The sequence below is a fragment of the Epinephelus moara genome, chromosome 6, assembly GCF_006386435.1.
Source record: "Epinephelus moara isolate mb chromosome 6, YSFRI_EMoa_1.0, whole genome shotgun sequence".
NCBI classification, from domain to species: domain Eukaryota; kingdom Metazoa; phylum Chordata; class Actinopteri; order Perciformes; family Serranidae; genus Epinephelus; species Epinephelus moara.
Window position 1 is genome coordinate 41,830,132 of NC_065511.1, and position 14,172 is coordinate 41,844,303.

The 14,172-nt window shown below is 42.3% G+C and overlaps 1 protein-coding gene across 1 annotated transcript in view; it reads right to left on the reverse strand.

Annotated features, from left to right (window-relative positions):
- LOC126392473 (collagen alpha-6(VI) chain-like) overlaps positions 1-14,172 on the reverse strand; it is a 69,243-nt gene that overhangs the window by 13,748 nt on the left and 41,323 nt on the right. The window contains exons 21-29 of the mRNA XM_050047885.1: positions 10,068-10,103; positions 9,905-9,967; positions 6,763-6,825; positions 3,487-3,549; positions 2,063-2,125; positions 1,910-1,960; positions 1,376-1,411; positions 1,184-1,246; positions 1,031-1,093 (exon numbers count right to left, since the gene is read on the reverse strand). Of these exons, the coding sequence (XP_049903842.1) occupies positions 1,031-1,093; positions 1,184-1,246; positions 1,376-1,411; positions 1,910-1,960; positions 2,063-2,125; positions 3,487-3,549; positions 6,763-6,825; positions 9,905-9,967; positions 10,068-10,103 (501 nt within the window). The remainder of the gene's footprint in view (positions 1-1,030; positions 1,094-1,183; positions 1,247-1,375; positions 1,412-1,909; positions 1,961-2,062; positions 2,126-3,486; positions 3,550-6,762; positions 6,826-9,904; positions 9,968-10,067; positions 10,104-14,172) is intronic.

Consider the following 14,172-nt stretch of genomic DNA (forward strand, 5'->3'; position numbering starts at 1 on the left):
TACATAATCACGGAAACTGTCAGTGTGTCATTCTGTCAGTCAGTCATTCTGTCTGTCCCACATTTTTCTACTCACTGACGTGGTCAATCTATGTGAAACTGCACATAGGCATTGAGGATTGGCATAGGTAGAAGGTGACAAAGCTACCAATGGGTATGGACTAGTGTCTGATAAATAAGGAAAGTCGTTTGTTTCCTTTTCTCGTTCAGATTTTTAACTCGATGAATCAGAAAACAAATAAAATATAAAACTTGTCAGTGACACACTGAGTTTAATCTCTTATCTGTCTTCACTCTGTATGAAACTCCAGTGATGTTGGGATGTATCAGATCAGTCCGATCATCAGCTGTCCAATCAATAACGGATATCCAATAAGGGGGGGTGCCAGTCGGTAAAAGACTTCCGCGAAGGCTGCACTCATGTATCCTCACTTCCCTCCCCTCTGAAAGCCTCCCCTCTCCTCTCTGCTTGACTCCTAGGAGCGTATTTAACGAATTGAGATGTCCTTCAAGATGGTGGATGTCGATCAATAGCCGGGTCAAGTGATTGAGGATAGAGGAGTCAAGGAGTTGAGAAGGGATACTGGGATGAACCCCATGTCTCCATGAAAAGAAACCAAAACAACGAAAGCAATACTATACAGGGATACACTGAATCCTACACATCAGAGGTTACATCATAGACGTGTCACAAATCATCAAACAAAAAAAAAAAAAAACAATAATCATGAAAAACTACGATATAGAAAAATACATGAAAAAAGTTGAAAAAATGAGAAATAAAAAACAGAGTAAACTGTTCGAGATGCCAGCGAGTTCAGTCTTCAGGTTAGCCCGAATTTGTGTCGGACAGGAGAACAACACAAACAAGTTCCAGACACCTTCTGACGGCCGTATAAGCAGCCTGATACTCAGATTACATTATCATTAAGCTAACACATCACTACTGATGCCTCCTGTTGCTATGAGAGTAAAGGAGGAGGTGTTTCTATTTGTTGATGACGACTGAACTAAACTCTCTAAACTCTCACCCTGTATCCTTGAGCTCCCTTGTCTCCAGGTGGGCCTGGATCTCCCGTCCTGCCTGAGTTCCCCTGGATTGATCAGACCAGAAATAAAAAAAAGTCACAGATGCAGCACAGTAGAAATAAAACAAAAAAAAGAGGAGATATTTTGTGGCTCACCCCTCGACCTTGGTTCCCTTTACGTCCTGGATATCCTATAGTTCCCTTCTGACCGTCCTCACCCTGAACACACACAAAGAAAACCGTGTCACTCATGTCTGAACCGTTTGGACTCCAACATGTTTCCTCATGTTCAAGTTTTGGCGTCAGATTTGATTTAGACTTCACTTCTTAGGAAACAGATGGACTCACCACAAGACCGGGGTAACCAGGGAAACCAGGATCTCCCTGTAAAGAGAGGGTAAACAGTAACGAACTGCACTTGTATAGCGCATTTCTAGTCTTCAAACCACTCAAAGTGCTTTTATACCACATCACATTCACCCATTCACACGCTGGAGGCCAGTTTACTGATTAGTGGACGACCTGCTGTCCCTCTGAGCCACGGCCGCTTAACAGTGATCATCTGACTGTGGGTAAAATCTTCTGATGTCAAGAGGATTTTCTGTTATAACGTCATTTAAATTCATTTAAATTTTGCACTAAATTTGGATGGAAACTGTTGATAATTTAACATATACAATGTACTCACAAGTAAGTTGTTTTATAAACTCCTTGCAGACAGTTGGGTCCACTTTTATTCAGTTAAACTTTGGCAGATTCTTGAAAAACTCAGTTGAATTTGAGTCGTGTGTTTCTTGATGATTTTCTGGAAATTCCCTTAAATTCGCACAAAGTTTTGATGGAAACTTTTCAGGCATTTCAAGTTGTTAAGGTCGGCTCTACCTTGACACCCTTGGATCCTTTAGGTCCGAATCCGTCTCTGCCGTCCTCACCCTGAAGCAGAGGACAGACAGACGGTCAGAGTCAGTAACCGAACGATGAATACACAGTTTACATTACAGTCTTTACAAACACAGCAGATGTTCAGCTCCTCACCGGCGTCCCTCTGGGTCCCTCTGATCCCGGAGCTCCCTTAACACCCGGCTCTCCTGGTTGGCCCTTTGAAAACAAAAAGAGTATTAAAGAAATCACATTTGAGGCGTTCATCTAACTGTTCAGTGAATGTCTGCTTCCTATGTTGTTCATGTTCCCCTCAGGATGAACTGTAACAGTGATCCTCTGACTTTTCACCCCATTTCAATGAGTCCAACGTGCTTTACAACCAAATACCTGCGACTGGAACTCCCATCAGCCTCAGCTGTACTCTTTGTTTACTGATAATTAGCTAATGTTAGCATGCTTGTTAATAGAAACAAACTCTTGAAAGTGACCCATCTGGCAAGCAAAATCATTGGCTTAACTACTCCCAACCAATCTGACAGCGTCACCTCATCTCTGAGCCGTAAAGCACTAGGAATCACACAGGACCCTGACCATCCACTCCACCAATACATCATTCCCCTCCCCTCCGGCCGTAGGTACAGGCTACCTCTGCGCAAAAAAGCCAAGTTCAGTAAGAGTTTCATTCCTGCTGCTATATGTGCCCTGAATAACATCTGTCTGACAATGTTTGCCGTTTGCCTGTTAACGTTTTAGCACTGACTGTAAAAAGAATTTCCTTGCAAAGGACTAAATAAACTAAACTAAACTAACACGTAAACTAAGATGCTGATCATGATTAACTTTAGACCTGCTCAACATCAACACTGCTGCGTCAGTGCAGCCTCATAGAGCTGTGAGCACGACTGCAGACTTTCAGGGCTTTATTTGAACCATCTATAGCTCAGAGTCTAAAATTCATTGTGTAAGCATATTTAGGGCACGTCCAGCTCCACTTTTGCTAGTTACATGGTGCATATTCTGGTGAAAAGTAAGGCCAAAGGAGGCAAAAAGGTTGCATTTTGTCCCTTAGTTAATCATAGGTGTGTTTTTTGGACATAACATGAATTCAACCAATCTGTGTCTCTCTCTGAAAGCCAGGTGAACCTGCACCTGATGCTGTTTACATGGCAGCAGCAAGTTGTTACATGCTGAGAGTAATGCAGTAAGTGCAGTGATGTCACTGCAGAAAATATTGTGGGGCTTTTAAACAGCTTAACTAAAAACTGTAGTTATAAACCTGACAGAGGAAACAACTGAACTTTTAGCTTCTGAAATAATTGATGAAGTTGGCCTAAACCTGACAGTGACAGTGGAGCTGCGCTGTGTGCTGGGTTCAAGATGGGCCCACAGTGTTTGTTTCAAATGTTACTTGAGTATAACTACAGAAGTATTATTACAAAATGTACTTAAAGTATCAAAAGTAAAAGTACCATGCAGAATGGGTCCCTCCACAGAGTTATATTATCATAATATTAGTATAATATTAGCTAATAAGAAACACATGTAAGAGCATTTTATAGTTGTAGTGTGTCACACACCTTCTGTCCATTAGGGCCACGGCGTCCAGCTAATCCCTTGTCTCCAGGTGATCCTTGTGGTCCCTGCAGGAGAACCAACAGCATGGTCGCATCGTTCACACAGTATCACAGTTTATCACAACTGCTGAAACAACAGTTTATGATCTGACATTAAAACAAGGACACATCAACATTCAGTACAGGTAAAAACCAAGTGGCAGCCTCCAAGGCTGAGAAATGAAGCCAACACATAAGTGCAAAAACTGCAGTTCCTCTTATGACCACTTGAGGCTGACCCCATGGAAACAATCCTTGAAGACCTCCATGTTAAAATGTCCAACTTTACAGCAGAGATAAACATGTTTAAAGCCTGATACAAAAACAGTTTTGGTCCCTGTAACCAATGTCAACATTCACGACAACTGTACAGGGGTGATTTTTTTTTTTTATAAAACTCACCTGTTCACTTTTTTTTTTTTTAAGATTATTTTTAATGGCTTTTTGCCTTTATTGACAGGACAGAAGGTGAAATGGGGAGACAGAGAGAGAGAGAGTGGGGACTGACATGCAGCAAAGGGCCGCGAGCCAGATTCGAACCCACGGCCGCTGCAGCGAGGCAATGCCTCTGTACATGGGGCACCGGCACTATCCACTACGCTACCGACGCCCCACCTGTTTACATTTTATTAAGGATAAAAGTTATACATAATTAAAGGTGAGGCCTCTTTGAGTGACAGGCCATCTGCTAGAAGTCTCCTTGGCGTCTCAGTCAGATCCACCCCTCGCTCTGCCACAGCTCCGTCCTCTCGACCAAATATGGTCACTTCTAGCTCCAAAACACCAAAATGGTGCTGAGCGTGTCCATCCCTTTATGACCACAGTGTACCCATCTTCTGATGGCTACTTCCAGCAGGATAACGCACCATGTCACAAAGCTCACATCATCTCAAACATGACAATGAGTTCACTGTACTCCAATGGCCTCCACAGTCACCAGATCTCAGTCCAATAGAGCACCTTTGGGATGTGCTGGAACGGGAGATTCTCATCATGGATGTGCAGCTGACAAATCTGCAGCAACTGTGTGATGTCATCATGTCAATATGGACCAACATCTCTGAGGAATGTTTCCAGCACCTTGTTGAATCTATGACACCAAGAATTAAAAAGGGGGTCCAACCTGGTACTAGCAGGGTGTACCTAATAAAGTGGCCAGTGAGTGTATATGTATTTTAGCATACTGAAGCTTTTAAACTGGCTACAAACATGTAAATCACTGACATGCCTTGTTTGTTATCAATGGCTAAACTTCAGACTACAACCTTGAGGTGAGTAGCTGGAGAAGCAGAATATGTTCAAATTAAATGAAGTGTACGAGCTGAGAACTGAACGTAAGTGTGTTTTAATGAGTAAATTTCACTCTGCTCATAAATAATGATACTTCTTGTGTGCAGTCAGTTCACACACTGCTGTAATCACAAACATCCAACATGAGGTCACACTGTAAAAATCCCCCAACTTGTTTAAGAAGTGAGAAACTAAAACTAAAATACAAGCAAATGTTTTGTGGTAGAAAAAAAAAAGAATCTAATGATTGCTGGCCTGAAATCCATCTCATGGAAACATGTTTACTCTCCAGCAGACCTCCTAATGATCTGTGTAATGAATGCAGTTTGTTGTTACGGTAACATTTCCACAATCACGTTTCCTGATTACACTTAAGATCTCTGTTCAGTTTTCCTGTCGGAGCTGAGTCCACATTTCATTCAGTCTAATTAGGCCCAGTCGAGTCCTGTTGTCCTGCTGCAGGTCTCAGGTCCATCTGTCAATATGTCTGATACCTGAGTGGATCCTGGTGGACTGTGCGATAGCTCTGATCACATGGTATGCCATGAACAACATACAATGTTTATATGTTTGTTATTTTCCCTCTTACCTGTGGTGCTGATAATCAGTCTAGATTGTTTTAGTGTGAGTTGTCGAGTGTTGTCGGCTGTAGGGATGTCTGCCTTCTCTCCAGTAAAATGAAAACAGATGGCACTCGGCCTGCCACGTGATCTCACACCTACTGGTCATATTTTGCTGCTTTGGCAGAAGCTGTGGTGTTACTTTAATGACGCTGGGTGCAGCCTTTTCTGTTGTATTTTTGACGTAGAAGGGGTGGATGGTGAGAAGGAGATGGAGGTTAGGTTTAGAACTTCTTGGTTATGGTTAAGAAAAGATCACCGATGTCACTGTCACAGCTGGCTTTGAGTGACACACATGCTGGTTGATTTGGTGGAAAGCCCCGTGTGTCTCACACAGATGCTAAACCATGGATGTATAAAGAGAACTAGATACAGTGTTGGAGGCGGGACCCCGTTCATTCCTATGAAAGTTGCTCAGAGGCGCATGAAGCAAAACATGTTCAACTGCTGCTTATAAAATTAACCAGATGATCAGCACTGCCTCTGCATCATTGCGAGTAGGCAGAATCCTAGTTAAGTTTCATATACCTCTTATTATCTATCTTTTTATTCTATTCTGTGCTGCTGCAACAACCAAATCTCTCCTCCGGGGATTAATAACGATCAGTGGTTTGCAGCGGTGTCTGCAGTGATGTAGGGACTGTGATGGACCGCCATGGTGAAGAGAGAACTGAGCCAGAAGGCAAAGCTTTTGATTTACTGGTCCATCTACGTCCCAACCCTCACCTATGGTCATGAGCTCTGGGTAGTGACTGAAAGAATGAGGTCACAGATACAAGCGGCTGAAATGAGTTTCCTCTGTGGGGTGTCTGGGCTCAGCCTTAGAGATAGGGGGAGGAGTCAGACATCTGGAGGGAGCTCGGAGTAGAGCCGCTGCTCCTTCTCATTGAAAGGGGTCAGTTGAAGTGGTTCAACATGTTCAACTGGTAGGAGGCCCCGGGGCAGACCCAGAACACACTGGAGGGATTATATATCTCGTCTGGCCTGGGAACGACTCGGGATCCTCCAGGAGGAGCTGGAAAGCAGCTGGGGAGAGGGACGTCTGGAGTGCTTTCCTCAGCCTGCTGCCCCTGCGACGGGGCTTCGGAAAAGCAGTTGAAAATAGATGGATGGAGGAATAAAGGTTTATCTTATTTCACATAAACATTGGAAGGGTTTTTGGTCGCTGTCCAGAGTGGTCCCAGAGAGATCTCTTCTTAAAGTCCTGTCAGTGTGAAACAACTGAATCCACAGTGCTCAATCTGTGTCACAATACACTGAAACGTTCAACCAAAGCTCATAAGAAGCTTCAGACAGATGAAGCAGGAGGATGTTGAGGTAATGCACTGACCTGAGGTCCAGGAGAACCATTGATTCCTTTTGGTCCACGTTCACCGGATCCCCCTCTGCGTCCCTGCAGAGACAACACAGACTGGTTTAGGACACTTGTGTGCTCACCTGATTCCTTACCTGACACGGGTTCTCACAACTCCCTGGGACTACTTATTCATTGGCTCTGACCCTCATATTCTTCTTCGATGAATATGGGTGGGGTAAAAAAAAAAAAGAAAAAAAAAACCAACCTCTGATTGGAGGTTAGGTTTAGGCAGGAGGAGTGAGACTGGTTAGGGTTAAGATAAGAATGTCAGGTAAGCCAATCAGAGGCAGCATAATGCTGTGTTCACACAATGAACTACGCAGCAACAGGTTACATTTCATTTTCATGAAGCTACAAATGCACTACAAACGAAAGTTGAGCTGGCCTCTACTTTTTAGCGTTCAAATGATGCGATGAAGTGTCAGCCAATCATGTTTTTAGTTAGCTGAGCTATGCTAGCTTTATGTGCATTGCAGAGCACACGGGGATGAAATGGTGCAGGCTGTTCTTACAGATTTTTTGTGTGTTTTCCTTCTAATGGCAATGGCAATATCCCATGTATATCTAAAGGCTGCGATCACCAAACTAATTCGCTGACAGCAGTAAACAAGGAAGCAGTTCTACAGAGGCAGGTTGGGGTGGTGGGTAAGTCACAAAAAACAGACTTTCGCCCAGGAGTCACGTGTTCGGATCCATGTGAACTTTGTGTCATTTTAAGGTACATCCTCACCACGTTTCTTTTCCTAAATCTAACCAAAGTAACTTTTCTTGCCTAAACTTTACCTCCATAACATTACGTTAATTACATAACTGTACGTTAAAGACGTAGCGTCATTTGTGTGGTGCAAACTCATATCATACGAACTGTTGTGCATGCATTTTTCGTATGATATCATACGAACTGTTCTATGAGAATATGTTAAATCAGGCGGCAAAATGTGATGTTAAAATGGGGATCAGACATTTATCAAAAGCATAGATATTTTTTTCACCAAATACAAACTTAAGATGGCGTTCACACGACACACAAGCCCGTCACGACATAACTAAGTTAACGAGCACTAGAGCAATGCTTCGATGGAGACTCTGGGTAATGTAGTTGGTCGTGCTGTTGACGTGTTGCTCGTGGTGGGAACACAACACAAGGCAGAGAAGGGTGGGTCATGTCTTTGCCCTCATAAGAAATAAATATCGTGCCCTGTTCTCCTCCGCAGGCAACATAACAACCTTAAAATGTGTACCTGCAATTCAAATAAAAAGACTGATTTATTTTTAGTCTGTGAAACTGCTGCAGTGCCCGCTCACCTGTCAGCGACCCTGCAAGACCTGACATCATCACCGCTCCACCACCCGTCTCCCCTGTCCCCAATACAGTGCCTAAACCTGACCCAACGTCTTCAGCGTTTACAATCATATACATAATATGTTATGAAATCATTACTGTGTATGGGAACCGACAATAAAGATAACATTTAGAATGTTTTACTGTGGCACCAGAACTCTGTGCAGCTCAGTCTGGCATATCAGTGCAACCTCAAGTTAGCCTGGAGCCCTGCTGTAGAACAATTCACTGGCCATTAAATTTCCACAGAATTCCGAGGAAAGCATTAAACTATCAGCAGGAGGATTGGACAGCATAAAGCAGCATTAGTTATTTTCATTGGCTCTTTACTTTAATGTTTTCCTTTTCTCCTCAGTCGACACAGACACACATGGTCTTGTTTTCACTGAGGAGTTCAGCTGAAATTCTGTGGAAGTCTGTCCGCCAGCCAAGGCAGCTATTTATCACATCCAAATCCATAAAATTCCCCTTTCTCTACACCAAAGCCCTGATGGACTGACTCCACAGCTCTTTGCTTTAAACCTTATTGTTGTTCTGTTCATGTGACTGTCAGAAAAACATCTGCATGTCTGGGACATGAACGGCTCTCAACATGACTCTTAAGGTAACTTGGCAACACTGACAGTTTTTCCCAGAGGCAAAGCATGGACAGCTGAAAGGGGAGTGGAGAGAGTTTTGGGTTACTATGACAACCAGCAACTGTGAGCATGTGTATATATATATATTAAAAAAAAAGAACCTAGACTTCCTGAAGAAGATGCAGTGTGAGATCTGGAAGCTGCTGATGGTCCCAGCTGTGGCTCTGGCAGCAATTATTGAGTGCAGCTGAAATTGTATCAAACGCTACAGACTCGTTCATCATTCCCATCCGTACAACTTTGCCGAATTGGTTACCAACCACGCCTCAAAGCAGGATTCAGTATCTTCTGTGGTGGTCATGACAACAAGTTTACAGTTGGTAAACAATGGAGGAGAAACTAGTGGTAGTGGTTGCTGGATACTCAGAGCTATACGGCCTGATGATAGACAGCAGGTTGTCAAACTGCCCCTGAGTCATCCTAAAATCTGCCTGTAAACGTCCATGATGGAGGAGAAGCTCCTGGACCAACTGGTGGTACTCCCCATGATCCAGCCTCTTTTTTAGGGTCTCATGTACCCACACAGATCTCTGTTTATCTGCTGACAGCCTCTCACCCTCAACCAGAGCTACAGACAGTACCCTCTGCCTCAACATGTCAGCAACTACACACTGATTACTGCAGGATAAATAAAATAAATAAACAAACGGTAGATTGATTACACAGGAAAGTTAGAATAAGTAGGTGAGTCCTTGGCTGCCTGACAAGGACAGTAGTCCAGGTAAATGGCCTCGTTGAGCTGCAACTGTAGCTCCACTAAACTGTGCACGTAATTATACTGCATGCAACAGGGAGCACAAATTCTAATTTTGTTAATTTCCCTAAACCAAAGCTTGCAGGTCAGAAACTGCACATTATTAAGTATTATGTTGTATCTTAAACAGCAGCATCATGTCTCAGCGCTGCACATGTGAGTCAGTCTCACAGGGTTTGATATTATTCCCTCAAGGTGAAGCCTGCATGAGTCGGGTTTCGAACCGTCAACCCTGCACTTCCCAAAACTCCTGATGATTTACACCATGTGCACTACCCACTATAGTATCAACCATCCTGGTCTGTGAGAGTGAAAAATTAACACTTAAAAAGGAAAGAGAGATCAGGAGGAGAGAAGACCTGGCGACAGCTGTTCACTCACCTGTGGACCAGCAGCACCTGGGCTGCCAGGAAGTCCTGGGTCACCTGGATCTCCTGGTAAACTCTGCAAACACACACACACAGTTCAAAAAGAGTATTTCAGTGTGTAATAGATACATAAACCTTTACCTCAATAACTGAAGGTTGTTGAGTTCCTCTCCTACCTTCTCACCCGGAGAGCCTCTTCTTCCATCTGGACCCTGCACAGCACAAACAGCATGTTTAATACACACAGTCTTATTCACTGTAAGATAGGGTGGTGTCTATTTACAAAAAAAACCTTGCAGAGCTACTGGTGACAGAAGTCATTGTAGCATGTGTGTCACTGTGCAGCCGACCATGCTGTGTTTCTGAAGTGCAGTTAGTCTACTTAGACAAGTCCTGCTGGGTTTGAATAAGGCCCACAGAATAATGGATATAAATAAAAGGAAATAACCACTCTCCTTGCTGGAGTACCTGATGATGGGTCGCCATCAGTGGGCTGAACAGAGATGATGTGTTGAAAAGACCCTTTTAGTAACTATGGTTAAATGTGATAAGACCAAAGGACTGGACGGAGGCCATCATCAAAAATGCTCACATGTGCAGCGCACACTTCATATCAGGTTAGGGAAAAAGTATTTCCTGTTGTAGGGATGAATGAGGTTATGTGTATTAAGGGTTATCATGTCCACCTCATCAGAAACTGGGGAGGGATTAAGAGGAAGATTGGATTTCTCTGCAACGCTAACTTTTTAGCACATTAGTTTAGGTTTAAGTTGGGAAAACAGTTTAATGGTCTAACTCAACAATTCAGTGCGATGCAGCTCCCCGTCTTCTCTCGTATTCAACAAGCATCTTCAAACATGTTTAATGTGTTAAAAAAATAACTGACCTTGCTTTACGCAAATTATAGTGGTATAGTATATGCTAGTATAAAATAGAAAAACGTACTTGGCCGCATTTCCCAGATCACTCTTAGCTTAAGACGATCTTTCACTAAGAAGGAGTTGTAAGATCGAGCTGACCCACTCTTAACAGTCTTCTTAGCCACCAAACGCTCACAGATCCAGCCGCGGCAGGCAAATTAATATTACACTAAGCAAGGAGATATTAAAACAGTGCGCAGCCTATATATTTTTATCTATTTTATACTTCAGATTTATATTGTTTAGCATTAATTGGTGACAGAAAAGAACAAATTTCATTCTGCAGGGAAATGCATGTCCTTGCTGTGCATATGACAATAAACACTTTGAATCTTGAATCTATATATTTTATGAAGACCCTGTGTGCGCTCAGAGCTGTGGCACAAGTTACACACCGAAATCTGGCAGAAGATAAATAATAATAAGACGAAAGATAAGTATGAGGAATAACAAGGAATAACAAAATAAAATGAATCATCATGACGATCATTTATCATAATTTGTCCGCACATATCCCACATGTGACAGAAACACATCCACCCTCCAAACCTGCAACATTTCACAGACATCAGGCAACTGACAGGTGTAATTGAGCTCAGCTGGAACCTCATCAAGGGACGCTCCACCCGCTACTCTACATAAAGGCATTGCCACATCACACATGTGTGAGATACCATGGCTGCTTTACAGCATATTCTCGCTGCTAACCAACAGTTTCGCCGTGTGCGAAGCCAAACCGTATATGTAAATGCATCTGTGCATCAGCACTTCAGCCCACTGGACGTGCTGTCAGACCGGGCTGTCAAAAAGAAGTACCGGCTGAGATACAACGCCTCATCAACTGGTGTCTCCACACATCCGGTGCAGTGCCTGGCTGCGCTGCGTTTTTACGCAGTGGGGAGCTTCCTGGAGGTGGTGGGAGACGGCACTGGCCTCAGCAAGGCGTCTGTGTTTTTGTTTAAATATAATACCTTTCCTCATGATTCTCTTCCCAAGACTACTTCTTATTTAGTTGTAGTCTTGTTTTCATCATGACAATAGGTCATTAACAAATATTTATCGTCTTAGTTTTTCATTAGAATTAGTAGAGCACACTTACACACGAGCAGCAGGGAATTAGTGCGTTAGGTAGCAGCGCTGTGTGTGACTTATGCACTGATTAAGTGGTGGGTGATCGATGTGCCTGACATCAACTGATTTAGTTTCAGCACCGCGGTAGTGGCCAGCTCCTGTTAAGAGCTGTTACACCCGCAAACGTAATAACAGCCCACAAACGTAATAAACCACAAACGTAATACAAATCTGCAGCTTTGAATGTAATAATCCCGCAAATGTAATAAATTTCCCACAAACGTAATAGCAGCTGCCTACTACAAACGTAACACACAATTTTCCGCAAATGTAATAACTATTACATTTGCAGGAAATTATTACATATGTGGGAAGGTGAAAATCTAAACTGTAATAACTTCCCACAAATGTAATATGAGACTGAATAATGATCTTTGTGGTTGTTGTTGTTTGTTTGTTTACTTATACACCTGCCAATAGTGATGCGTGTGTTGACAAGCAACCCGCAGGTCGGGTGGGGCGGGTCAGAAAGTGACAGAGCAGCGTTCTGAGTAAGTTAGAAATAACTTACAGAAACACACACACACACACACACACACACACACACACTGGTCATTCCTTGTCAGTTCACAGAATTACTCTGTGGCAGCAAATATGTCGTTTAATTGGATTTATTTTATTTTCTTCTGCCTCTTGTTAATACGGATTTCTCTGCAGCATCTGGCCTACAGTACCTGTTCAGCACCTCGGACAGCGGCGCTGCGGGATGGGTTGGCTCTCATAGGGGGTCAGGTGCAGGTTGTAAGGTTTTAAAAACCATGGTTTACAATAACTTAATCCTCCTCCACTCAAAACTGTGTTTTCTTCTTGTTCTTACAGATGAATGTTTGAGCCTCACTGTGCAGAATGATGTATGTGCAGAGCTTGACACTCGAAGGCTGTTTTCACATTTATCTGATGAAAATGCTCATATGATTTTAAGGGCTAGAGCTACGAGCCTATGTTGGTGGCTTATGTAGCCTATGTTTGAACCATTTAATTAAAATGTGTCTGCATATCAAAAGCCAAAAACTTGAATATGTCGTTCATTCTTTGAAGTAATGAAAACATTTTTCAAGATTTAATACTGGTCTGTGTACTTTTTGATAGTAACATGGACCAAGACAGCTCTGTTTGTGGGCGTACATGTGTGTTCGAGTTATATTATTGTATGTGTGATTTTGTATATGTGTGTATATGGGGAAGAAATAATTAAAAGAAAAATAATAATAATAGTAATAATAATATTGATTAAAATAATTGATTATCATCACAATTAAGTTCACAATCTTTTTTTTTATGAAAATAAATGATAATTTAATCATTAAAGATTCCTTCAAGACATGTTCTAACGTATATAAATGTTTCTCTTTGAATAATAATGAATGTTAGTTTTTCCACAAAAAATTCAATTATCTTGTTAAAATCCTTAAAATGACATCTACACCTTCTCCCTCATTAAAAATGCTAGAATCTATCAATATGACAATTGTATTCTTCATCCCAAAGGTTTCACTGTTAAGTCCATTCTCAGTGTATGTGCACTGGAGGCTTCAAGTTTCCACATCACACTTGTGTAAGTTGAACATTGGACCATGACTGGCTTCTAACATATTTGTGATGTCACAAATCATGCTTCTAACCCTTCCAAAGAATGAACGACATATTCAAGTTTTTGGCTTTTGATATGCAGACATATTTTAATTAAATGGTTCAAACATAGGCTACATAAGCCACCAACATAGGCTCGTAGCCCTAGCCCTTAAAGGGATAGTTCGGGTTTTTGGACATGAAGTTGTGTGAAACGCTGACCATCTGTAGCTCTNGATGTCACAAATCATGCTTCTAACCCTTCCAAAGAATGAACGACATATTCAAGTTTTTGGCTTTTGATATGCAGACATATTTTAATTAAATGGTTCAAACATAGGCTACATAAGCCACCAACATAGGCTCGTAGCCCTAGCCCTTAAAGGGATAGTTCGGGTTTTTGGACATGAAGTTGTGTGAAACGCTGACCATCTGTAGCTCTGATGTGACGGTGTCATACTCTCAACNGTGTCACTACTGTCAACGAGCCTCCTGCTCTGAGAAATGGCCCGTAGCTTACCGGAGAAAAGTAGTTCTGAAGATATGAGGGGGACACGTAACCAAAAGGTTTTAAGCTACAAAAAAGTATGCATGTGTTTTGTTAGACTATTTCAATAATTTTAAAACATCCCCGCATTACGTCAGACCTTGCTATCAATTG